Source organism: Oryzias latipes, chromosome 21 (assembly GCF_002234675.1).
Source record: "Oryzias latipes chromosome 21, ASM223467v1".
Classification (NCBI taxonomy): Eukaryota; Metazoa; Chordata; class Actinopteri; order Beloniformes; family Adrianichthyidae; genus Oryzias; species Oryzias latipes.
Genome location: NC_019879.2, coordinates 291,852 through 318,108, shown reverse-complemented (window position 1 = coordinate 318,108; position 26,257 = coordinate 291,852). Strand labels below are relative to the sequence as shown.

General features: G+C 50.1%; 1 protein-coding gene across 3 annotated transcripts in view; it reads right to left on the bottom strand.

The window, feature by feature from the left end:
- Positions 1-11,950: 11,950 nt before the first annotated feature.
- LOC101165452 (shugoshin 2) overlaps positions 11,951-26,257 on the bottom strand; it is a 40,666-nt gene continuing 26,359 nt past the window's right edge. The window contains exons 5-10 of one of the 3 annotated variants that reach the window (XM_023951022.1): positions 22,544-22,617; positions 22,370-22,467; positions 22,204-22,298; positions 20,679-22,125; positions 20,478-20,592; positions 11,951-12,171 (exon numbers count right to left, since the gene is read on the bottom strand). In XM_023951022.1, coding sequence (XP_023806790.1) covers positions 12,072-12,171; positions 20,478-20,592; positions 20,679-22,125; positions 22,204-22,298; positions 22,370-22,467; positions 22,544-22,617 — 1,929 coding nt within the window. In that variant the 3' untranslated portion in view covers positions 11,951-12,071. Of the gene's footprint in view, positions 12,172-20,477; positions 20,593-20,678; positions 22,299-22,369; positions 22,468-22,543; positions 22,618-26,257 lie in introns of all 3 variants that reach the window. The other 2 variants (XM_023951020.1, XM_023951021.1) reach the window with 2 other exon arrangements.

Here is a 26,257-nt window from a genome sequence, read left to right as displayed (position 1 = left end):
GGGAGCAGCCCGGATTCCAACCCTGGTTTCAGTGATGGAAAGACGCCGTAAACCAGCACGAGCTAAACCGGCTCCTTTTTAGTTATTTTATATTAAAAGTAAACAAATAAAAGCCTTAAAAACCCTGAGATTTAAAGTCCCATGCCTATCACAATCCTCTTTTAATGATGATTTTGCTGTTTTTAGGAAAAATCCAAAAACCTGTGTTGTTGTCTAGGACAGTGTTTTTCAACCAGTGTGCCGTGGGAGGTGGTCAGGGGGGTATTCCAGAAAGCAGGATATGCTAGCTCCCACGGTAAGTTTGAGGCTAAGGAAGTTGATAACCTCAGCTTTCTGTTCCAGAAATGGAGGTATGTTTCAGGGTAGGTCAAGTTGCCATAGCAACTCATGCTCTGAACATAACCTGGTCTGGAGCAGGTTTAGTTGAAGGTTAGTTTGTTTTCAGAGAGGTGAAGCAGCATGGCGTGTCCATTTGAAGATGATTTAGTGGATGAAGAAGCTCAGATAATACTTTTTCCACCGTGAGAGGATGATAAGACCACATATGGATGTTGGAAAGATGAACTTTATACTTTGATCTAACTTAATTATTTGCTTCAGTGAAGATAAATCTTTTCTTTTAGTTAAGTCAGCTTAAAAATAACACGTAGTTATCAGACATTTATTTTACTTTCATTCAAATTAATTCAATTAAGTAGGTGTAACTTTGGTTCTTGTGTTAGATCGGCACCACAAGAGATTGTGGGATACCATTCCCTTTGCCTGTCTGGGCGGATTTGGGTTTAAGTGTGGCTTTTTGACCAAATGTGTTTAGTTGTTTAGCTGTTTTACTGTGTTTTGTCTAGTTATTTGTCCTGTTATGTTTAATTCTTTCTGCACCATGAGTGAGAGGGAGGAAGAGGATGATGAGTTTATATAGCACCCTTACTGTTATTCTGTGATGTATTGATAAGGCCAGAGAAATGGAAAAAGTATTTGATTGACTTTTGAAACCATTTTGTTTCAATCATTTTATTGTTATGAAAATGAGAATATCTGCAGAGTCAAACTTAGACATAAGAGAGTTCAAGAATTACAATAAATTAAGGTGGAAAAACATTTAATTGAATTGGAGTAATATTACATTTAGTAGATAAATATGTAATAAATAAACACTAATTAAGTTTTATAGACGTAAGAAATTAGGTTGAATAAATGTAACTCAATTACTTGTTACCAATGGAAGTAATTAATTTAAGTTGGATAATATATATATATATATATATATATATATATATAGTTATATATAAATGGACTAGATGTGAGAACAAGGTTCTGTTAGAATGCTACTACTCAAGTAATCCCACCCAGAGGGGTTACATGCAGAGAATGTGGAATGAATGGATGCTTCGAAACCCACAATCAGGGCTAACTGCCAAACAACTGGTAGCCCAGTGCTCTAACATCCACAAACGGCAACTCCTATCACAACTTGAGATTGAAGCAATACAATACAATGCCACGGGAGAGCCAGAACAACCGGTCAGAGAGGAGGTTATACCACACTCCCACCCTGAGATTGGGTACACAGCCCCAACAACCACAATTACACTGAGCGAGGCAGCAACTGACCTGAAAGACAAGATCATGTCTACAATGAACACTAGGCAACCCCGACACCAGCTACGTTTAAGTGATGGACCGCCTGAAAGTCTACTGGAAACTGTGAATGAAGCATTGAGGGCAATTCCTACCACAACCATCACAGAAACCAATGAACTGGTTTACACTTCAGCACCAGTGATCCTTGAGATGCTTGGCTAGATGGAAGAACCATGAAAGAAAACAGTACCCACCATGGAAGCAACGGTTAGAGGCCAAAATCAAGGCAACTCGGAAGGATGTGAGTAAGCTGACAGAGACTCAAAGAGGTGCAATGAGAAAGCAAGTACCTAAGAGATACAGCCAGATGTCCATACCTGAAGCACTGGAAACTGCCAAACAAAGACTCCTAGCCTTGAGCAGCCGCCTAAAGAGGTACACAAGAGACAATGAAGCCAGACGAATAAACAGGCTCTTCGCAACTCAACCTGCAAAAGTGTACGCTCAGTGGCAGGGTCAAAACAGCCGAGCAGACCCACCAAGGCTGGAAACTGAACAGTACTGGAAAAGTATATGGGAGAAAGAGACAGCACATAACAGCAATGCCCAGTGGCTGGTCTCTCTGAGAAAAGAACATAGCAACCTCCCTGAACAGAATCCAGTAACCATCACAGTGGCTGACATCCAAGAAAGAGTCCCAGGTATGAAGAACTGGACAGCACCGGGCCCTGACATGATACATGCCTACTGGCTAAAGAAGCTTACCGCACTCCACGAGCGCCTGGCAGCACAAATGAACCAGCTGCTTAGGGATGGGACTCACCCCGAATGGCTAACGGAAGGGCGAACGATCCTGATCCAGAAGGATCCCTCAAAGGGTGCAATCCCATCCAACTACCGGCCAATAACCTGTCTGTCCACAACATGGAAGCTCATGTCAGGCATCATTGCAACCAAGATAAACAGGCACATGGATCAATTCATGAGTAACACACAGAAAGGCATTGGTATAAGACTCTAGAGGAGCCAAACACCAACTCCTGGTCGACAGAACAGTCGCCCAGGACTGCAAGTCACGACACACCAACCTGTGCACAGCCTGGATTGATTACAAGAAGGCCTATGACTCAATGCCACACACATGGATCACTGAATGCTTGGAGCTGTACAACATCAACAGGACTCTAAGAGCCTTCATAGGAAACTCGATGAAGCTGTGGAAAACCACCCTTGAAGCCAATGGCAAGCCACTTGCACAAGTGTCCATCAAATGTGGGATATACCAAGGTGATGCTCTGTCCCCACTGCTGTTCTGCATAGGTCTGAACCCCCTCAGCCAAATAATCAACAAGACTGGCTATGGATACAGACTCAGAAATGGGGCCAACATCAGTCACCTCCTCTACATGGATGACATCAAGCTATATGCTAAGAGCGAGCGTGACATTGACTCCCTGATCCACACCACCAGGATCTACAGTACTGACATTGGGATGTCATTCGGGCTCGAGAAATGCAGCCGGATGGTGACAAAGAGAGGCAAGGTAGTCCACACAGGAGGGGTCTCACTCCCAGAAGGAACAATAGCAGACATCGAGGACAGTTACAAGTACCTTGGAATTCCACAGGCAAATGGCAACCTGGAGCAGGCAACAAGGAAAGCTGCAACAGCTAAATACCTCCAACGAGTAAGGCAAGTCCTGAGAAGCCAGCTCAATGGCAAAAATAAGACCCGGGCAATAAACAGCTACGCACTGCCAGTTATCAGATACCCTGCAGGAATAATAAGATGGCCAAAGGAAGAGATACAGACCACGGATGTTAAAACACGAAAGCTCCTCACCATGCATGGAGGGTTCCATCCCAAATCCAGCACACTGAGACTGTATGCTAGCCGCAAGGAAGGAGGCCGAGGACTAGTGAGTGTAGAAGCCACTATCCAGGATGAAACATCCAAGATGCATGAGTACATCAAGCTCAAGGCCCTAAATGACAGTGTGCTCAGTGAATGTCTCAGGCAATGGAGAGCAGAGGATACAGTGCTGGAGGACAGATCCTCATGGGAGGACAAACCCCTGCATGGGATGTACCACCGGACCATAACTGAAGTGGCTGATATCAAGAAGTCCTACCAATGGCTAGAAAGGGCTGGCCTACAGGACAGTACTGAAGCGCTCATCCTGGCAGCTCAGGAACAAGCCCTGAGCACCAGAGCGATAGAGGCTCAGATCTATCACACCAGACAAGACCCAAGGTGTAGGCTGTGCAAAGAGGCACCTGAAACAATCCAGCACATAACTGCAGGATGTAAGATGCTGGCAGGTAAAGCATACATGGAGCGCCACAATCAAGTGGCTGGAATAATATACAGGAACATGTGTGCAGAATATGAACTGGAAACCCCAAGGTCAAAATGGGAAACACCTCTGAAGGTGGTAGAGAATGAGAGGGTAAAGATCCTGTGGGACTTCCAGATCCAGACTGATAGGATGGTAATGGCGAACCAACCAGACATTGTAGTGGTGGATAAAGAACAGAGGAAAGCCGTTGTGGTGGATGTGGCAGTGCCAAGTGATGGAAACATCAGGAAGAAGGAACATGAGAAACTGGAGAAATACCAGGGACTCAGAGAAGAACTGGAGAAAGCCTGGGAAGTGAAGGTGACAGTGGTGCCTGTGGTAATTGGAGCACTCGGGGCAGTAACCCCCAAGCTGGAGGAGTGGCTACAACAGATACCTGGAAAGACCTCAGACCTCTCAGTCCAGAAAAGCGCAGTGCTAGGAACAGCTAAGATACTGCGCAGGACCCTCAAGCTCCCAGGCCTCTGGTAGAGGACCCGAGCTTGGAGGAGAAACCACCCGCGGAGGGTGAGAGGGGCGTTTTTTTTTTTTTATAGTTATATATATATATATATATTTATATATATATATATATATATATATATATATATATATATATATATATATATATATATATATGGTGCAGGACTGTCATGTAGGAAACCCAGGTTCGATTCCCAGGAATGAACAATTAATGGCAATGGAAATGGGACAATTACCATAACAATGACGGGCAATTAACATCACCCAGTGACGGTCCTTGGGCAAGTCCCTTAACTCCGCCGCCTACCTCACAACATGAGAGACAATGAACCACATGTCATGCCGGCTCAGACGTCGCCCGGCCAAACAAGATCTGCGTCAGCTGCTGGGGGACCAGAGCACCCTGATGGAAAGTGAGCTACTGTAACAAGACGGAAATGGACTAGATGTGACAACAAGGTTCTGTTAGAATGCTACTACTCAAGTAATCCCACCCAGAGGGGTTACATGCAGAGAATGTGGAATGAATAGATGCTTCAAAACCCACAATCAAGGCTTACTGCCAAACAACTGGTAGCCCAGTGCTCTAACATCCACAAACGGCAACTCCTATCACAACTTGAGATTGAAGCGATACAATACAATGCCACGGGAGAGCCAGAACAACAGGTCAGAGAGGAGGTTAAGCCACACTCCCACCCTGAGATTGGGTACACAGCCCCAACAACCACAATTACGCTGAGCGAGGCAGCAAGTGACCTGAAAGACAAGATCATGTCTACAATGAACACTAGGCAACCCCGACACCAGCTACAACGCTTAAGTGATGTTCCGCCTGAAAGTCTACTGGAAACTGTGAATGAAGCATTGAGGGCAATTCCTACCACAACCATCACAGAAACTAATGAACTGGTTTACACTTCAGCACCAGTGATGCTTGAGATGCTTGGCTAGATGGAAGAACCATGAAAGAAAACAGTACCCACCATGGAAGCAACGGTTAGAGGCCAAAATCAAGGCAACTCGGAAGGATGTGAGTAAGCTGACAGAGGCTCAAAGAGGTACAATGAGAAAGCAAGTACCAAAGAGATACAGCCCAGTGGCTGGTCTCTCTGAAAAAAGAACATAGCAACCTCCCTGAACAGAATCCAGTAACCATCACAGTGGCAGACATCCAAGAAAGAGTCTCAGGTATGAAGAACTGGACAGCACCGGGCCCTGACATGATACATGCCTACTGGCTAAAGAAGCTTACCGCACTCCACGAGCGCCTGGCAGCACAAATGAACCAGCTGCTAAGAGATGGGACTCACCCCGAATAGCTAACGGAAGGGCGAACGATCCTGATCCAGAAGGATCCCTCAAAGGGTGCAGTCCCATCCAACTACCGGCCAATAACCTGTCTCTCCACAACATGGAAGCTCATGTCAGGCATCATTGCAACCAAGATAAATAGGCACATGGATCAATTCATGAGTAACACACAGAAGGGCATTGGTAGAGACTCCAGAGGAGCCAATCACCACCTCCTGGTCGACAGAACAGTCGCTCAAGACTGCAAGTCACGACACACCAACCTGTGCACAGCCTGGATTGATTACAAGAAGGCCTATGACTCAATGCCACACACATGGATCACTGAATGTTTGTAGCTGTACAACATCAACAGGACTCTAAGAGCCTTCATAGGAAACTCAATGAAGCTGTGGAAAACCACCCTTGAAGCCAATGGCAAGCCACTTGCACAAGTGTCCATCAAATGTGGGATATACCAAGGTGATGCTCTGTCCCCACTGCTGTTCTGCATAGGTCTCAACCCCCTCAGTCAAATAATCACCAAGACTGGCTATGGATACTGACTCAGAAATGGGGCCAACATCAGTCACCTCCTCTACTTGGATGATATCAAGCTATATGCTAAGAACCAGCATGACATTGACTACCTGATCCACACCACCAGGATCTACAGTACTGACATTGGGATGTCATTCAGGCTCGAGAAATGCAGCCGGATGGTGACAAACAGAGGCAAGGTAGTCCACACAGGAGGGGTCTCACTCCCAGAAGGAACAATAGCAGACATCGAGGACAGTTACAAGTACCTTGGAATTCCACAGGCAAATGGCAACCTGGAGCAGGCAACAAGGAAAGCCGCAACAGCTAAATACCTCCAACGAGTAAGGCAAGTCCTGAGAAGCCAGCTCAATGGCAAAAATAAGACCCGGGCAATAAACAGCTACGCACTGCCAGTTATCAGATACCCTGCAGGAATAATAAGATGGCCAAAGGAAGAGATACAGACCACGGATGTTAAAACACGAAAGCTCCTCACCATGCATGGAGGGTTCCATCCCAAATCCAGCTCCCTGAGACTGTATGCTAGCCGCAAGGAAGGAGGCCGAGGACTAGTGAGCGTAGAAGCCACTATCCAGGATGAAACATCCAAGATGCATGAGTACATCAAGCTCAGGCCCCAACTGACAGTGTGCTCAGTGAAGGTCTCAGACAATGGAGAGCAGAGGATACAGTGCTGGAGGACAGATCCTCATGGGAGGACAAACCCCTGCATGGGATGTACCACCGGACCATAACTGAAGTGGCTGATATCAAGAAGTCCTACCAATGGTTAGAAAGGGCTGGCCTACAGGACAGCACTGAAGCGCTCATCCTGGCAGCCCAGGAACAAGCCCTGAGCACCAGAGCGATAGAGGCTCAGATCTACCACACCAGACAAGACCCAAGGTGTAGATCTACCACACCGGACAAGACCCAAGGTGTAGATCTACCACACCAGACAAGACCCAAGGTGTAGATCTACCACACCAGACAAGACCCAAGGTGTAGATCTACCACGCCAGACAAGACCCAAGGTGTAGGCTTTGTAAAGAGGCGCCTGAAACAATCCAGCACATTACTGCAGGGTGTAAGATCCTGGCAGGTAAAGCATACATGGAGGGCCACAATCAAGTGGCTGGAATAATATACAGGAACATGTGTGCAGAAAAGATCCTGTGGGACTTCCAGATCCAGACTGATAGGATGGTAATGGAGAACCAACCAGACATTGAAGTGGTGGATAAAGAACAGGGAAAGCCGTTGTGGTGGATGTGGCAGTGCCAAGCGATGGGAACATCAGGAAGAAGGAACATGAGAAACTGGAGAAATACCAGGGACTCAGAGAAGAACTGGAGAAAGCCTGGAAAGTGAAGGTGACGGTGGTAATTGGAGCACTGGGGGCAGTAACCCCCAAGCTGGAGGAGTGGCTACAACAGATACCTGGAAAGACCTCAGACCTCTCAGTCCAGAAAAGAACAGGAACAGCTAAGATACTACAAGACCCTCAAGCTCCCAGGCCTCTGATAGAGGACCCGAGCTTGGAGGAGAAACCACCCGCGGAGGGTGAGAGGGCCGATTTTGATTTATATATATGCGGTGCCGATCTAACAGGAGCACCAAAGTTACACCTACTTAATTGAAATTAATGTAAATGAAAGTGAAATAACTGTCTGATAACTACGTGTTATTTTTAAGCTGACTTAACTAAAAAAATTATTTTTACTGAGGCAAATAATTAAGTAAGATCAAAGTATAAAGTTTATCTTTCCAACATCCATATGTGGTCTTATCACCCTCTCATGGTGGAAATAGTATTATCTGAGCTTCTTCATCCACTAAATCATCTTCAAATGGACACGCCATGCTGCTTCACCTCTCTGAAAACAAACTAACCTTCAACTAAACCTGCTCCAGATCAGGTTATGTTCAGAGCATGAGTTGCCATGGCAACTTGACATATCCTGAAACATACCTCCATTTCTGGAACTGAAAGCTGAGGTTATCCACTTCCTTAGCCTCAAACTTACCGTGGTAACTAGCATAATCTGCTTTCTGGAATACCCCCCAGGTGTGCTGTGGAAAAGGACCCATTCACTGATGTAAAAAAGTTTTCCATCTCCAGGATATCAGCTCTGTGTTCATCCAAACAGGCCCTGATAAAACACTGAGTAGTTAGGAACATAGAAGACCATAAAATACTTTTTTCTTTCTGTTTATTTGATTCTATTAAAGACATTTTGATAAGAATGACGGTACCGCGATTTAGCTGCAACTAAAGTCGTTTTCTGAAAAGTCCCGCCCCTTTAACTGTCTCCGCCAATCATTCTTGGAGGCTTAATCACACGTCACCAGTCTGACCAATCAGAAGTGGTTAAAGTCTTCACTTCCTTGTTCTGATTCTGCTCATAAAGTCTCTCAGTTCCAACAGAAATACCAGCTAAAGCTCGTCTTTAGCGGTGCAGCTTTCCACAGAATCCGGTGTCAGACCGTGGAACAAGAGAACAGAACAATGAAGCTCAGAGAAGAGAGTCTGTCTCCCATCACTACATCTCCCATGATGTAGTGATGATGTTGATGATGATGATGTTGTTTTTCAATTTTGGGTTGTTTTTTGTTCCTGAACAGTTGTTTGTTTTTGTTCTTGGTGTGAACTTCGTTGGTTGTTTCTGTGTTTTGAAGAAGTTTGTAATGTTTTTTTGCAGTTTGCATGTTTTGCAGACCGCATGTTTTTTGCACTTTTGCAGCTGTATTTATTTGATATTTATTTCTTTATTTAATGGGAGTCTCATTTTTGATAATAATTTTTCATGATAATTTTAGTAATGTTTTTAATTATCTAATATAAATGTAATTTGTGATGTCCTTTGTTGATGTTATATTATATAGATTGTTTCTGAATGTCGTGTTGCTGCCACAGATAAATGAAATTTCCCCATTGTGGGATTAATAAAGTCATCTATCTATCTATCTATCTATCTATCTATCTATCTATCTATCTATCTATCTATCTATCTATCTATCTATCTATCTATCTATCTATCTATCTATTGGGTTAAAGTGACAGCATCTCTGTGCTACTATGAGTCTTCCCTGTTAAACGTCTTAAACCACAACGAACACACATCCAACAGTTTTTCAATCTTCTTGATGAAATCAGAGGTCAGAGGTCAACAGTTTAGTTCTCCTTCCAGGTTTGTGTTTCTTAACAGCCAAACATCCCAGAGTTTGGTCCAAGTCATCTTTCTACCTGAAACACTTTTCTAATAACGTCTGGATTATTTTACATGTTAAACTTAAGAAGAAGCAATAACAACATTTAAGAAACAGGATGAAGGTGAAACAGACACAATTAAACTAAATTGAAACAATTGAATCATCTAAAAAGAAATAAAACATTTTTGTTAAAGTTTTCAAAGACTTCATCTTCGATTAAGACAAAAGAAAAAACGAATAAAACTTTAACAAAAGGGGGGTTCACATTACACCTGAGCCGGGGGTGTCCGTATCCCTGAGGGGCGGGTTCTGGCCCTTGTCCCTGAGTGCTGGGCCCCGCCAAATTTCCAACTGTGCCCGAGCCTGGTCGGGCACAGCCCTTGTGGGCCCCCTTCCTGGGTGGGGACGGCTGGCCCCTGCCTTGCTCCTTGCTGGACCAACCGTGGGCCGGGTGGGTGGCTGCCTGGAGTGCAGAGCAGGTCTCACTTGGGGGGTCCTGGCTCGTACCTGGGGTTGGGGCGGGGGGATGCCCAGAACTCCTGGGTGGTGATGGGGTGCTCGTCTGGGGCTGTGGGCACCATTCTCAGGTGGGGCCCTGCGTTGGGCTCTCCGGGCGTGGGGGCTGCTCTCCTGGTTGGGCTGGGGCGGCACTCTCTTTCCCCCCATGCCTCCCTGCTCTCTGGCTCTGGGGGCCTCGCGGCAGTCCTGCTGGTCCTGGCCTGGGTGGCGGATGTGATCGCCCGGGTGGTGGTTGTTCTATGCCTGCTGCCGTGTGGCGTTGGGGAGTTCCGGCTGCCGCTGCTGCTGTGGCGGGGGTCTTGGTGTGGAGATGGCTGGGCACTCTCCCTCCTTCTTTTCACGTTCCACCATCCATTTTAGAAGAATATAAACACTCACCTGAGCACAGGTGTTAGCTCACCTTTGCACTAATAGTTTACCTGATTGAATAAAATATTTCACACTAGTTGGTTCAAAGGCATAAGTATGCGTGTGTGAACACTATCTGTTTTGTGTGCATGTTGACATGTGGACATTTTTTTCAGCCAGCAGGTGTGTTGATAACATTTGAGTGCCCCGCCCTTTTTGTACTGCATTTGAACCTTACCGTTATGATAAACATCCAGTAAACTTGTTGCTTTATGCTGCTTCATGGTTTTACCCCCCCCCCCTCCTATTATCCCCCTCTTACCCCCCCCTCTTTAACGTCCCTCTCTCTTCTTCCCTTCTTTCCTTTTCCGTCCGGTCCAACACAAAAGATTTTCAAATATGATTGAAATCAATAAAGTTTGGCCTCAATTCCAAAAGGGGTTTATTCAGACATACCTTTGGTTTGTCTGAAGATTAATAACCCCTCTTGTTAAAGTAAAATATGTCCAACCCAAGAGGCCCTCAGCTCTCATCTGTCTGCCCAGCTGTTGGACAGGACAAGTTAATAAAAATAAAATAAAATAAAATGACATGTTAATAAACTGGAGGGAAAACAACTACCAGGGTAAAATGTCAAATAATTTGGTTGAAAATTATTACTCAAAACTAACTTAACTGTTATTACAACTTTTAGAAAAACATTGCAGAGGGACTGTACATCAATACAGACTATAGAGTTTCTCCTTTTTGATTTTTTGGATGCTGGTATGCTGCAAGATTTTTGTCAAGGATAAAATGTGCCTTTGCTCAACAAAGGTTGAAAAACACTGATCTAGGGCATAGTTTCTGCAGAGCAGCAGGAGTTCATCAGAAATTCACCTGAGTTGTGGGCGGGATCAGTGACATGGAAGTAAGCCAGAGCAGGTAGCCTATTCTCCCTGACACTGTCTCATGCTAGCTTACAGCCCCTTAGATTAGCAGTGAAGACAGACTGATGAACAATATCCATCCATCTAGTTCTGATCCAGATTCCAGCTCAGACCAGGAAAACAAAGATGTTAATGGATTTATTTGTCTTACAGTGGATGATCAGAAAGGGCCGGAGCATGGATGCTTTGGCCCATGCTCCGGCCCATGCTTTGGCCCAAGTTGTGTTTGTGTTGGATTCATCTTCCTGTCTTATTTTGAAGGTTCCTGCCTGTCTTGGTTGGAGTTTGCCTTCCCTTGTGTCTGGTCAGTCCTGTGAGTCTGTGTGTCTAGTCACTGCCTTCCTCTATGCTGGTCCACACCGTCTGCTACCCTGGTCCTCTGTGTAACCCGTCAGTTGGTTTTCTAGTTTCACCTTTTGTTATATTAAAATCCCTCGGTTTTTTTGGAACACCCTGTCTCAAGAGGCGGGATCGCGGTACTCACCGCACAAAGCCGTGGAAGAGGCAGGTTTAAGCGCCGCAGCTGCTGGAGCTCAGCACACCTGACGCTGCTGACACCAGCGGGAGACTGATCCTTGCACCTGTGCAGGTACGCATCAGGGGGGGCGCGGGGATCAGGTGTGCAGCTGCAGGTAAATAATTCACAGCTGACCTCCTGTCCTGTTACTTTACCCAGAGACCACTAGCGTACAAACAGGAAGCTGCGGTTTACGTGCTCAAATGACGTTTATTCTCAAACACGATAAAAAAAGACTTCAGTTCTGAACCAAAAAGAAAAAACTACTTTGTACAAAGAGGAGCTTTAGAGAGAAACCAACAGGGATCAGTCCGCTTTCCTCCTCTGCTTCTTCTGCCTTTTGTCCTTGAACAGTGGAGAATTCAGGAAGGTGCTGTCGGTGAATTTGTCTCCACGCCTGATTTTGCTGCAAAAAGGGAGAAAATCAGAGAGAGGCAGATACCAAACACTCAGCAGCAAGACATGTGCATGCGTGTGAACGTCTGTTCACGCATGTGAGCATCTGTTCACGCGTGTGAGCGTCTGTACACGCGTGTGAGCGTCTGTGCATGTCTGTGAGCGTCTGTTCATGCGTGTGAGCGACGGTCCATGCGTGTGAGCGTCTGTTCGTGCGTGTAAGCGTCTTTGCATCTGTTCATGCCTGTGAGCGTCTCTTCATGCGTGTGAGCGTCTGTCCATGCACGTGAGCGTCTGTTGATTCGTGTGAGCGTTTGTTCATGCGTGTGAGCGTCTGTACACGCGTGTGAGCGTCTGCGCATGCGTGTGAGCGTCTGTTCATGCATGTGAGCGTCTGTCCATCTGTTCATGCGTGTGAGCGACGGTCCATGCGTGTGAGCGTCTGTTCATGCGTGTGAGCGTCTTTGCATCTGTTCATGCCTGTGAGCGTATGTTCATGCGTGTGAGCGTCTGTCCATGCACGTGAGCGTCTGTTCATTCGTGTGAGCGTCTGTTCATGCGTGTGAGCGTCTGTTCATGCGTGTGAGCGTCTGTCCATGCGTGTGAGCATCTGTCCATGCGTGTGAGCGTCTGTCCATGCGTGTGAGCGTCTGTTCACGCGTGTGAGCGTCTGTTCATGCGTGTGAGCGTCTGTACACGCGTGTTGAGCGTCTGTACACGCGTGTGAGCGTCTGTGCATGTCTGTGAGCGTCTGTTCATGCGTGTGAGCGACGGTCCATGCGTGTGAGCGTCTGTTCATGCGTGTGAGCGTCTTTGCATCTGTTCATGCCTGTGAGCGTCTGTTCATGCGTGTGAGCGTCTGTCCATGCACGTGAGCGTCTGTTCATTCGTGTGAGCGTCTGTTCATGCGTGTGAGCGTCTGTTCATGCGTGTGAGCGTCTGTCCATGCGTGTGAGCGTCTGTCCATGCGTGTGAGCGTCTGTTTACGCGTGTGAGCGTCTGTTTATGCGTGTGACCGTCTGTTCATGCGTGTGACCGTCTGTTCACGCGTCTGAGTATGCGTGTGAGCGTTTCTCCATCTGTTCATGCGTGTGAGTGTCTGCGCATGCGTGTAAGCGTCTGTTCATGCGTGTGACCGTCTGTTCACGCGTGTAAGCGTCTGTCCATCTGTTCACGCGTGTGAGCGTCTATTCACGCGTGTGAGCACTGTCCATGCGTGTGACCGTCTGTACATGCGTGTGAGCGTCTGTCCATGCGTGTGACCGTCTGTTCACGCGTGTAAGCGTCTGTTCATGCATGTAAGCGTCTGTCAATCTGTTCACGCGTGTGAGCGTCTGTTCACGCGTGTGAGCACTGTTCATGCGTGTGAGCGTCTGTTCATGCGTGTGACCGTCTGTTCACGCGTGTGAGCGTCTGTTCATGCGTGTGAGCGTCTGTACACGCGTGTTGAGCGTCTGTTCACGCGTGTGAGCGTCTGTGCATGTCTGTGAGCGTCTGTTCATGCGTGTGAGCGACGGTCCATGCGTGTGAGCGTCTGTTCATGCGTGTGAGCGTCTTTGCATCTGTTCATGCCTGTGAGCGTCTGTTCATGCGTGTGAGCGTCTGTCCATGCACGTGAGCGTCTGTTCATTCGTGTGAGCGTCTGTTCATGCGTGTGAGCGTCTGTTCATGCGTGTGAGCGTCTGTCCATGCGTGTGAGCGTCTGTCCATGCGTGTGAGCGTCTGTTCACGCGTGTGAGCGTCTGTTTATGCGTGTGACCGTCTGTTCATGCGTGTGACCGTCTGTTCACGCGTCTGAGTATGCGTGTGAGCGTTTCTCCATCTGTTCATGCGTGTGACCGTCTGTTCACGCGTGTAAGCGTCTGTCCATCTGTTCACGCGTGTGAGCGTCTGTTCACGCGTGTGAGCACTGTCCATGCGTGTGACCGTCTGTACATGCGTGTGAGCGTCTGTCCATGCGTGTGACCGTCTGTTCACGCGTGTAAGCGTCTGTTCATGCATGTAAGCGTCTGTCCATCTGTTCACGCGTGTGAGCGTCTGTTCACGCGTGTGAGCACTGTTCATGCGTGTGAGCGTCTGTTCATGCGTGTGACCGTCTGTTCATGCGTGTAAGCGTCTGTTCATGCATGTAAGCGTCTGTCCATCTGTTCACGCGTGTGAGCGTCTGTTCACGCGTGTGAGCACTGTTCATGCGTGTGAGCGTCTGTGCATGCGTGTGAGTGTCTGTCCATCTGTTCATGCGTGTGAGTGTCTGCACATGCGTGTGAGCATCTGCGCATGGGTGTGAGCGTCTGCGCATGCGTGTGAGCGTCTGTTCATGCATGTGAGCGTCTGTCCATCTGTTCATGCGTGTGAGCGTCTGTTCATTCGTGTAAGCGTCTGTCCATCTGTTCACGCGTGTGAGCGTCTGTTCATACGTGTGAGCATGCGTGTGAGCGTTTGTCCATCTGTTCATGCGTGTGAGTGTCTGTTCACGCGTGTGAGTGTCTGTTCATGCGTGTGACCGTCTGTTCACGCGTGTAAGCGTCTGTTCATGCATGTAAGCGTCTGTCCATCTGTTCACGCGTGTGAGTGTCTGTTCACGCGTGTGAGCACTGCTCATGCGTGTGAGCGTCTGTGCATGCGTGTGAGCGTCTGTCCATCTGTTCATGCGTGTGAGTGTCTGCACATGCGTGTGAGCATCTGCGCAGGGGTGTGAGCGTCTGCGCATGCGTGTGAGCGTCTGTTCATGCATGTAAGCGTCTGTCCATCTGTTCACGCGTGTGAGCGTCTGTCCATGCACGTGAGCGTCTGTTCATGCGTGTGAGCGTCTGTTCATGCGTGTGAGCGTCTGTTCATGCGTGTGAGCGTCTGTTCATGCGTGTGAGCGTCTGTTCATACGTGTGAGCGCCTGTCCATGCACGTGAGCGTCTGTTCATTCGTGTGAGCGTCTGTTCATGCGTGTGAGCGTCTTTGAATCTGTTCATGCCTGTGAGCGTCTGTCCATGCACGTGAGCGTCTGTTCATGCGTGTGAGCGTCTGTTCATGTGTGTGAGCATCTGTTCATGCGTGTGAGCGTCTGTTCATGCGTGTGAGCGTCTGTTCATGCGTATGAGCGTCTGTTCATGCGTGTGAGCGTCTGTTCATACGTGTGAGCGTCTGTCCATGCGTGTAAGCGTCTGTTCATGCGTGTGAGCGTCTGTTCATGCGTGTGAGCGTCTGTTCATGCGTGTGACCGTCTGTTCATGCGTGTGACCGTCTGTTCACGCGTCTGAGCATGCGTGTGAGCATTTGTCCATCTGTTCATGCGTGTGAGTGTTTGCACATGCGTGTGAGCATCTGCGCATGGGTGTGAGCGTCTGCGCATGCGTGTGAGCGTCTGTTCATGCATGTGAGCGTCTGTCCATCTGTTCACGCGTGTGAGCGTCTGTTCACGCGTGTAAACGTCTGTTCATACGTGTAAGCGTCTGTCCATCTGTTCACGCGTGTGAGCGTCTGTTCATACGTGTGAGCATCTGTCCATGCACGTGAGCGTCTGTTCATTCGTGTATGCGTCTGTTCATGCGTGTGAGCGTCTTTGCATTTGTTCATGCCTGTGAGCGTCTGTCCATGCACGTGAGCGTCTGTTCATGCGTGTGAGCGTCTGTTCATGCGTGTGAGCGTCTGTTCATGCGTGTGAGCGTCTGTTCATGTGTGTGAGCGTCTTTGCATCTGTTCATGCGTGTGAGCGCCTGTCCATGCACGTGAGCGTCTGTTCATTCGTGTGAGCGTCTGTCCATGCACGGGAGCGTCTGTTCATTCGTGTGAGCGTCTGTCCATGCACGTGAGCGTCTGTTCATTCGTGTGAGCGTCTGTTCATGCGTGTGAGCGTCTCTGCATCTGTTCATGCGTGTGAGCGCCTGTCCATGCACGTGAGCGTCTGTTCATTCGTGTGAGCGTCTGTCCATGCACGTGAGAGTCTGTTCATTCGTGTGAGCGTCTGTTCATGCGTGTGAGCGTCTTTGCATTTGTTCATGCGTGTGAGCGTCTGTCCATGCACGTGAGCGTCTGTTCATTCGTGTGAGCGTCTGTTCATGCGTGTGAGCGTCTGTCCATGCGTGTGAGCGTCTGTTTATGCGTGTGACCGTCTGTTCATGCGTGTGACCGTCTGTTCACGCGTCTGAGTATGCGTGTGAGCGTTTCTCCATCTGTTCATGCGTGTGAGTGTCTGCGCATGCGTGTAAGCGTCTGTTCATGCGTGTGACCGTTTGTTCACGCGTGTAAGCGTCTGTCCATCTGTTCACGCGTGTGAGCGTTTGTTCAAGCGTGTGAGCACTGTCCATGCGTGTGACCGTCTGTACATGCGTGTGAGCATCTCTCCATGCGTGTGACCATCTGTTCACGCGTGTAAGCGTCTGTTCATGCATGTAAGCGTCTGTCCATCTGTTCACGCGTGTGAGCACTGTTCATGCGTGTGAGCGTCTGTTCATGCGTGTGACCGTCTGTTCATGCGTGTAAGCGTCTGTTCATGCATGTAAGCGTCTGTCCATCTGTTCACGCGTGTGAGCGTCTGTTCACGCGTGTGAGCACTGTTCATGCGTGTGAGCGTCTGTGCATGCGTGTGAGTGTCTGTCCATCTGTTCATGCGTGTGAGTGTCTGCACATGCGTGTGAGCATCTGCGCATGGGTGTGAGCGTCTGCGCATGCGTGTGAGCGTCTGTTCATGCATGTGAGCGTCTGTCCATCTGTTCATGCGTGTGAGCGTCTGTCCATCTGTTCACGCGTGTGAGCGTCTGTTCATACGTGTGAGCATGCGTGTGAGCGTTTGTCCATCTGTTCATGCGTGTGAGTGTCTGTTCACGCGTGTGAGTGTCTGTTCATGCGTGTGACCGTCTGTTCACGCGTGTAAGCGTCTGTTCATGCATGTAAGCGTCTGTCCATCTGTTCACGCGTGTGAGTGTCTGTTCACGCGTGTGAGCACTGCTCATGCGTGTGAGCGTCTGTGCTTGCGTGTGAGCGTCTGTCCATCTGTTCATGCGTGTGAGTGTCTGCACATGCGTGTGAGCATCTGCGCAGGGGTGTGAGTGTCTGCGCATGCGTGTGAGCGTCTGTTCATGCATGTAAGCGTCTGTCCATCTGTTCACGCGTGTGAGCGTCTGTCCATGCACGTGAGCGTCTGTTCATGCGTGTGAGCGTCTGTTCATGCGTGTGAGCGTCTGTTCATGCGTGTGAGCGTCTGTTCATGCGTGTGAGCGTCTGTTCATACGTGTGAGCGCCTGTCCATGCACGTGATCGTCTGTTCATTCGTGTGAGCGTCTGTTCATGCGTGTGAGCGTCTTTGAATCTGTTCATGCCTGTTAGCGTCTGTCCATGCACGTGAGCGTCTGTTCATGCGTGTGAGCGTCTGTTCATGTGTGTGAGCATCTGTTCATGCGTGTGAGCGTCTGTTCATGCGTGTGAGCGTCTGTTCATGCGTATGAGCGTCTGTTCATGCGTGTGAGCGTCTGTTCATACGTGTGAGCGTCTGTCCATGCGTGTAAGCGTCTGTTCATGCGTGTGAGCGTCTGTTCATGCGTGTGAGCGTCTGTTCATGCGTGTGACCGTCTGTTCATGCGTGTGACCGTCTGTTCATGCGTGTGACCGTCTGTTCATGCGTGTGACCGTCTGTTCACGCGTCTGAGCATGCGTGTGAGCATTTGTCCATCTGTTCATGCGTGTGAGTGTTTGCACATGCGTGTGAGCATCTGCGCATGGGTGTGAGCGTCTGCGCATGCGTGTGAGCGTCTGTTCATGCATGTGAGCGTCTGTCCATCTGTTCACGCGTGTGAGCGTCTGTTCACGCGTGTAAGCGTCTGTTCATACGTGTAAGCGTCTGTCCATCTGTTCACGCGTGTGAGCGTCTGTTCATACGTGTGAGCATCTGTCCATGCACGTGAGCGTCTGTTCATTCGTGTGAGCATCTGTCCATGCACGTGAGAGTCTGTTCATTCGTGTGAGCGTCTGTTCATGCGTGTGAGCGTCTTTGCATCTGTTCATGCGTGTGAGCGCCTGTCCATGCACGTGAGCGTCTGTTCATTCGTGTGAGCGTCTGTTCATACGTGTGACCGTCTGTTCATGCGTGTGAGCGTCTGTTCATGCGTGTGACCGTCTGTTCATGCGTGTGAGCGTCTGTTCATGCGTGTGAGCGTCTGTTCATGCGTGTGACCGTCTGTTCATGCACGTGAGCGTCTGTTCATTCGTGTGAGCGTCTGTCCATGCACGTGAGCGTCTGTTCATTCGTGTGAGCGTCTGTTCATGCGTGTGAGCGTCTTTGCATCTGTTCTTGCGTGTGAGCGCCTGTCCATGCACGTGAGCGTCTGTTCATTCGTGTGAGCGTCTGTTCATTCGTGTGAGCGTCTGTTCATTCGTGTGAGCGTCTGTTCATGCATGTGAGCGTCTGTTCACGCGTGTAAGCGTCTGTTCATGCATGTGAGCGTCTGTTCATGCGTGTGAGCGTCTGTTCATGCGTGTGACCGTCTGTTCATGCGTGTGACCGTCTGTTCACGCGTCTGAGCATGCGTGTGAGCATTTGTGCATCTGTCCATGCGTGTGACCGTCTGTACATGTGTGTGAGCGTCTGTACACGCGTGTAAGCGTCTGTTCATGCATGTGAGCGTCTGTACACGCGTGTAAGCGTCTGTTCATGCATGTAAGCGTCTGTCCATCTGTTCACGCGTGTGAGCGTCTGTGCATGCGTCTGAGCGTCTGTCCATCTGTTCATGCGTGTGAGCGTCTGTTCATGCGTGTGAGCGTCTGTTCATGCGTGTGAGCGTCTGTTCATGCATGTAAGCGTCTGTCCATCTGTTCACGCGTGTGAGCGTCTGTGCATGCGTCTGAGCGTCTGTCCATCTGTTCATGCGTGTGAGCGTCTGTTCATGCGTGTGAGCGTCTGTTCATGCGTGTGAGCGTCTGTTCATGCATGTAAGCGTCTGTCCATCTGTTCACGCGAGTGAGCGTCTGTGCATGCGTCTGAGCGTCTGTCCATCTGTTCATGCGTGTGAGCGTCTGTTCACGCGTGTAAGCGTCTGTTCATGCGTGTGAGCGTCTGTGCATGCGTGTGAGCGTCTGTTCATGCGTGTGACCGTCTGTTCACGCGTCTGAGCATGCGTGTGAGCATTTGTGCATCTGTCCATGCGTGTGACCGTCTGTACATGTGTGTGAGCGTCTGTACACGCGTGTAAGCGTCTGTTCATGCATGTAAGCGTCTGTCCATCTGTTAACGCGTGTGAGCGTCTGTGCATGCGTCTGAGCGTCTGTCCATCTGTTCATGCGTGTGAGCGTCTGTTCATGCGTGTGAGCGTCTGTTCATGCGTGTGAGCGTCTGTTCATGCATGTAAGCGTCTGTCCATCTGTTCACGCGTGTGAGCGTCTGTGCATGCGTCTGAGCGTCTGTCCATCTGTTCATGCATGTGAGCGTCTGTTCAGGCGTGTAAGCGTCTGTTCATGCATGTAAGCGTCTGTCCATCTGTTCACGCGTGTGAGCGTCTGTGCATGCGTCTGAGCGTCTGTCCATCTGTTCATGCGTGTGAGCGTCTGTTCATGCGTGTGAGCGTCTGTTCATGCGTGTGAGCGTCTGTTCATGCGTGTGACTGTCTGTTCACGCGTGTGAGCGTCTTTCATGCGTGTGAGCATCTGTTCATCTGTTCATGCGTGTGAGTGTCTGTGCATGCGTGTGAGCGTCTGCGCATGAGTGTGAGCGTCTGCGCATGGGTGTAAGCGTCTGTTCATGCATGTAAGCGTCTGTTCACGCGTGTGAGCGTCTGTTCATGCATGTGAGCGTCTGTGCATGCGTGTGAGCGTCTGTCCATCTGTTCATGCGTGTGAGCGTCCGGCATGCGTGTGTGCGTCTGTGCATGCGTGTGAGCGTCTGTTCACGCGTGTGAGCGTCTGTTCACGCATGTGAGCGTCTGTGCATGCATGTGAGCGTCTGTGCATGCATGTGAGCGTCTGTCCATCCGTTCACGCGTGTGAGCGTCGGCATGCGTGTGAGCGTCTGTGCATGCGTGTGAGCGTCTGTGCATGCGTGTGAGCGTCTGTGCATGCGTGTGAGCGTCTGCGCATGGGTGTGAGCATCTGCGCATGCGTGTGAGCGTCTGCGCATGCGTGTGAGCGTCTGCGCTTGCGTGTGAGCGTCTGCGCTTGCGTGTGAGCGCCTGCGCATGCGTCTGAGCGTCTGCGCATGCGTGTGAGTGCCTGCGCTTGCGTGTGAGCGTATTTGCATGCGTGTGAGCGTCTGTGCATGCGTGTGAGCATCTGTGCATGCGTGTGAGCGTTTATGCATCTGTTCACACCGTCCGGCCTTCCCGGGAGCACATTCACCTGTTCAGAGCGGGCTCCTTGTAGCTGACCGCACTGCGCCTCCTCCTGCCTCTGCCTGCGGGGGAGCAGGCCGGGCTGCTGGCAGAATTGGTCACTGTCGTCAAGACTCTTCCTGCTGAAACATAAAGAAAAGTCTGTCTGTAAAAAGCACAGTGCTGCGTTTCTCAGAGGTCAGACCCTTTGACAGACAGGTTCCTGCACCTGGGGAAGCGTCCTTCACGCTGACAGCAGACTCCTCTGTCAGGTCCAGTCTGCTCTGCGTCAGGGTGCAGGGCGTGGCGAGCGGCGAAGCAGACTTTAGCTCCACCTCACTGGTATTCAGCAGCCACGGCGGCAGCTCATCCATCAGCAAATCCTCAGCAGTTGGGGCGCCCAACGCTGCAGAGCTGCTGAGGGTGGCGCTCTCTCTTGTGTCCCTCGTTCTCCGCCTGCAGACCACAAACGTCTCCCGCAGATGTCTGGTCTGCGTTTGGGCCTTGGCCTTTGCCGCAGTGAGGTTCACAGCGGCCGAGCCCCCACCACGGGTGCTGCAGGGAGGACATTCATCCAGAGAACCAGTGCATGCTGCATGCTCAGGGCTCCCGCTCTTGTTGCTATGGTGACCGGCCTTCCTCTGCTGGTGGCTCAGAACCCTGGCTTTGGGTCCTTCTGCTTCTTCTCTTTGGGTCTTCTTGCTTTTTTGAGCCTTGGGGCCTGAGGCAGAAGGTTCCACCAGCAAGCGCTTCCCTGAGCTGCAGGGTTGCTTGTAAGCCTTCGGTTCTGACCCGCGAGCTCTGACAGCGTCATCTGGGAATGCCAGCAGCTCCTCAGCCTCACATTGGGGTTCTGCAGGTACCGCCGGACCCAGGTCTGACGCCATAGAAGCGCCTCTCCCAGAAACAGAGATGACATTTGTTCTCCTGCGTCTCGGTTTGTGATGAGTCTTCCTCGACTCCACAAGATTGTGTTCCTGAGACGTTCCCTGCTCCTCGCAGAACTGAAGCTCTGCCGGTTCCTTCTGGACCAGACCTCGTTCTTCCTCCTCAGGTTTCTGTTCCAGCCTGAGGGCCTTGTCTTCCTGGGTTGGTGCAGACGCTGCTTGGTGTCGGGGTGTCCTTGAGAGCACCCTTGGTCTGCTTTTGGACTTCTGGCGGTGAACTTTAGCGCGGGTTTCTGCTTCTTCAGCATCTCCTCTGCCGGACCTCGAGATCCAAACCGTAGGATCGCTGAAGTAATCTTCCACATCCGACGAGGCCGTTTCCCAGGCCTTGGATTTGCTCTTGGAAGCTTTCTTGGGAATGCGAGAAACGGTTGTGTTCCTGCAGAAGGCTGTGGACAGTGGAGGCTCAGGAGCTCTTGGACCTGATGGGTTCTGGTGCTGGTGGGTTTGTGGAACCTCAGGAGGCTTTGAGCCCACAGGGCCCTGTGAGGCAGCACTGGAAGCGCAGACTGGATCCGGCTCTCCCGTGGCTTTCCTCTTCCAGACACGGCTGTTTTTGTTGGGTTTGCTTTCCACGCTGATGATCTCAGCCGTGTCACTTTGTGTCAGTTCCATGGTGCTGTTGAGAAGCAGAGTTTTCTCCTGATGGTGACGCTCAGGTTCCACACCAACACTGTTGGGAGCACTGGCTTCACCAGAGACAGACGGCTTGGGCCCGGCCTGAAGGTTCTGCGGACAGAGCACCGACTGACCGCTCACACACACCGAGCAGCCTGTCTGTGAGAGTATGAGTGACAGACGCTCCACCTTGTCCCTGAGGCTGCTGCAGAGCGGCCCGGCGGCTGCAGGGGGGGCAGCACGAGCATCCTGGCTGGAGAGGCTCTTCCCAGCGACTGCGCTACCTGAGGAAAAGACGGCTGTCACAGAAGCCACTTCCAAGAGGGGCAGTAATGCACAGACATGCAGATCTTACTGCTGCACACATCCGGGTTGGAGCTGCTCACGACGGCGAGGCCATCCATGCTGGTTTGGGGAAGATTCAGGGTTTTGTTGGCATTGGCTGCTGCAGGTCTACCAAGAACATCAAGAACAGGTCGTTACTGCTTGGATCCAAGTCCACATCTGCATCGATGCAGACAATTCTGACCTTCCTGATGTGGGACTCTCCTCAATCTGCTCCTCCCATAATCCCACGGGGTCCTCAGGCTGTGCCGGAGGGTCCTGAGGAGACAGAAGCGGAGCGGCGTCATTCTGTATCTTACAGCTCATGTGAAACACGTTCAGCCGTCTCAACACACGACGTGGGGATCAGCATCAGTTCGTCTTTGGGAGCTGAGGACTCTGCTGTCAAACACTCACAGCAAAGAACTGGAGGCTGAGGCTGCAGGGAAAAATCACGCAGTTCCTATAGCTGCTCACTTGGAGGCGCTATTGTCCACAACCAGCTCTGACCAGGACAGGATAAAGCAGAAGAAGAAAAGAGGCTGATCCCACTTGTCCTCTGACCATCTTCTTTGAAGACGTTCCTGTAGCTCCCCCTTTACCCAGACGACCCAGAAACGTCCTGATGGTTCCTGCCGCTTCACTTCCTACTGGGCTGGTTTATATCATTTCCTCCCTTTTGGTCCATAAAATTCTGTCTGCATTCACACCAGAGTTCATGTGCAACTGAACAGAGACCCGGTTCTCTGGAGGACCAGAGTCTGCCTGTTTAGTCCACATAAAAGTTCTGGTGAGAGAGAAACCAGCAGAGGAAACCAGCTCTAGATCAGCACAGAACCAGGCCTGGATCAGAACAGGACCAGGCCTGGATCAGAACATAACCTGACCTGGATCAGACCAGGACCAGACCTGGATCAGAACAGAACCAGACCTGGATCAGACCAGGACCAGACCTGGATCAGAACAGAACCAGACCTGGATCAGACCAGGACCAGACCTGGATCAGAACAGAACCAGACCTGGATCAGACAAGAAACAGATCTGGATCAGAACAGAACCAGACCTGTATCAGACCAGAACCAGACCTGGATCAGAACAGAACAAGACCTGGATCGAAGGACCTGGATCAGACCAGGACCAGAACTGGATCAGACCAAAACCAGACCTGGATCAGACCAGAACCAGACCTGGATCAGACCAGAACAGGACCTGGATCAAACCAGGACCAGACCTGGATCAGAACAGAACAAGACCTGGATCAGAACAGAACCAAACCTGGATCAGACCAGAACAAAACCTGGATCAGAAGAGAACCAGAACTGGATCAGACCAGGGCATGATCTGGATCAGAACAGAACCAGGCCTGGATCAGAACAGAACCTGACCTGGATCAGAACAGAACAAGACCTGGATCACAACAGAACCAGACCTGGATCAAACTAGAACAAGACCTGGATCAGACCAGAACATGTCCTGGATCAGAACAGAAAAAGACGTGGATCAGAACAGGACCAGACCTGGATCAGGAGAGAACCAGACCTGAATCAGACCTGGATCAGAACAGATCCAGACCAGGATAAGAACAGAACCAGACCTGGATCAGACCAGGACCAGAACCAGACCTGGATCAGACCAAGACCAGACCTGGATCAGAAGAGAACAACACCTGGATCAGCCCAGATCAAGACCTGTATCAGACCAGGACCAGACCAGGACCAGACCTGGATCAGAACAGGACGAGATCAGGATCAGACCAGAACCAGACCTAGATCTGACAAGGACCAGACCTGGATCAGAACAGAACCAGACCTGGATCAGAGCAGAACAAGACCTGGATCAGACCAGGACCAGAACTGGATCAGACCAGAACAGGACCTGGATCAAACCAGGACCAGACCTGGATCAGACCAGAACAAGACCTGGATCAGAACAGAACAAGACCTGTATCAGACCAGAACAAGACCTGGATCTGAACAGAACCAGACCTGGATCAGACCAGGACCAGACCTGGATCAGAACAGAACCAGACCTGGATCAGACCAGGACCAGACCTGGATCAGACCAGAACAGGACCTGGATCAGAAATGAACAAGACCTGGATCAGAAGACCTGGATCAGACCAGGACCAAACCTGGATCAGACCAGAACAAAACCTGGATCAGAAGAGAACCAGAACTGGATCAGACCAGGGCATGATCTGGATCAGAACAGAACCAGGCCTGGATCAGAACAGAACCTGACCTGGATCAGAAATGAACAAGACCTGGATCAGAAGACCTGGATCAGACCAGGACCAAACCTGGATCAGACCAGAACAAAACCTGGATCAGAAGAGAACCAGAACTGGATCAGACCAGGGCATGATCTGGATCAGAACAGAACCAGGCCTGGATCAGAACAGAACCTGACCTGGATCAGAACAGAACAAGACCTGGATCAGACCAGGACCAGACCTGGATCACAACAGAACCAGACCTGGATCAAACTAGAACAAGACCTGGATCAGACCAGAACATGTCCTGGATCAGAACAGAAAAAGACGTGGATCAGACCAGGACCAGACCTGGATCAGAAGAGAACCAGACCTGAATCAGACCTGGATCAGAACAGAACCAGACCTGGATAAGAACAGAACCAGACCTGGATCAGACCAAGACCAGAACCAGACCTGGATCAGACCAAAATCAGACCTGGATCAGCCAAGATCAAGACCTGTATCAGACCAGGACCAGACCTAGATCAGAACAGGACGAGATCAGGATCAGACCAGAACCAGACCTAGATCTGACAAGGACCAGACATGGATCAGAACAGAACAAGACCTGGATCAGACCAGAAACAAATCTGGATCAGACCAGGACCAGACCTGGATCAGAACAGAACCAGACCTGGATCAGAGCAGAACAAGACCTGGATCAGAAGACCTGGATCAGACCAGGACCAGAACTGGATCAGACCAGTACAAGACCTGGATCAGACCAGAACAGGACCTGGATCAAACCAGGACCAGACCTGGATCAGACCAGAACAAGACCTGGATCAGAACAGAACCAGACCTGGATCAGACCAGAAAAAGACCTGGATCTGAACAGAACCAGACCTGGATCAGACCAGAATAAGACCTGGATGAGACCAAGACCCGACCTGGATCAGACCAGGACCAGAACTGGATCAGAACACGACGAGATCAGGATCAGACCAGAACCAGACCTAGATCTGACAAGGACCAGACATGGATCAGATCAGAACAAGACCTAGATCAGACCAGAAACAGATCTGGATCAGACCAGGACCAGACCTGGATCAGAACAGAACCAGACCTGGATCAGACCAGGACCAGACCTGGATTGGAACAGAACAAGACCTGGATCAGAACAAGACCTGGATCAGAAGACCTGGATCAGACCAGGACCAGACCTGGATCAGACCAGAACAAGACCTGGATCAGACCAGAACAGGACCTGGATCAGACCAGGACCAGACCTGGATCAGACCAGAACAAGACCTGGATCATACCAGGACCAGACCTGGATCAGACCAGAACCAGACCTGGATCTGAACAGAACCAGACCTGGATCAGACCAGAATAAGACCTGGATGAGACCAAGACCCGACCTGGATCAGACCAGGACCAGACCTGGATCAGAACAGAACAAGACCTGGATCAGACCAGGACCAGACCTGGATCAAAACAGAACCTGACCTGGATCAGACCAGAACAAGACCTGGATCAGACCAGAAACAGATCTGGATCAGACCAGGACCAGACCTGGATCAGAAAAGAACCAGACCTGTATCAGACCAGAACACTACCTGGATTGGAACAGAACCAGACCTGGATCAGAACAGAACAAGACCTGGATCAGAAGACCTGGATCAGACCAGGACCAGAACTGGATCAGACCAGAACAAGACCTGG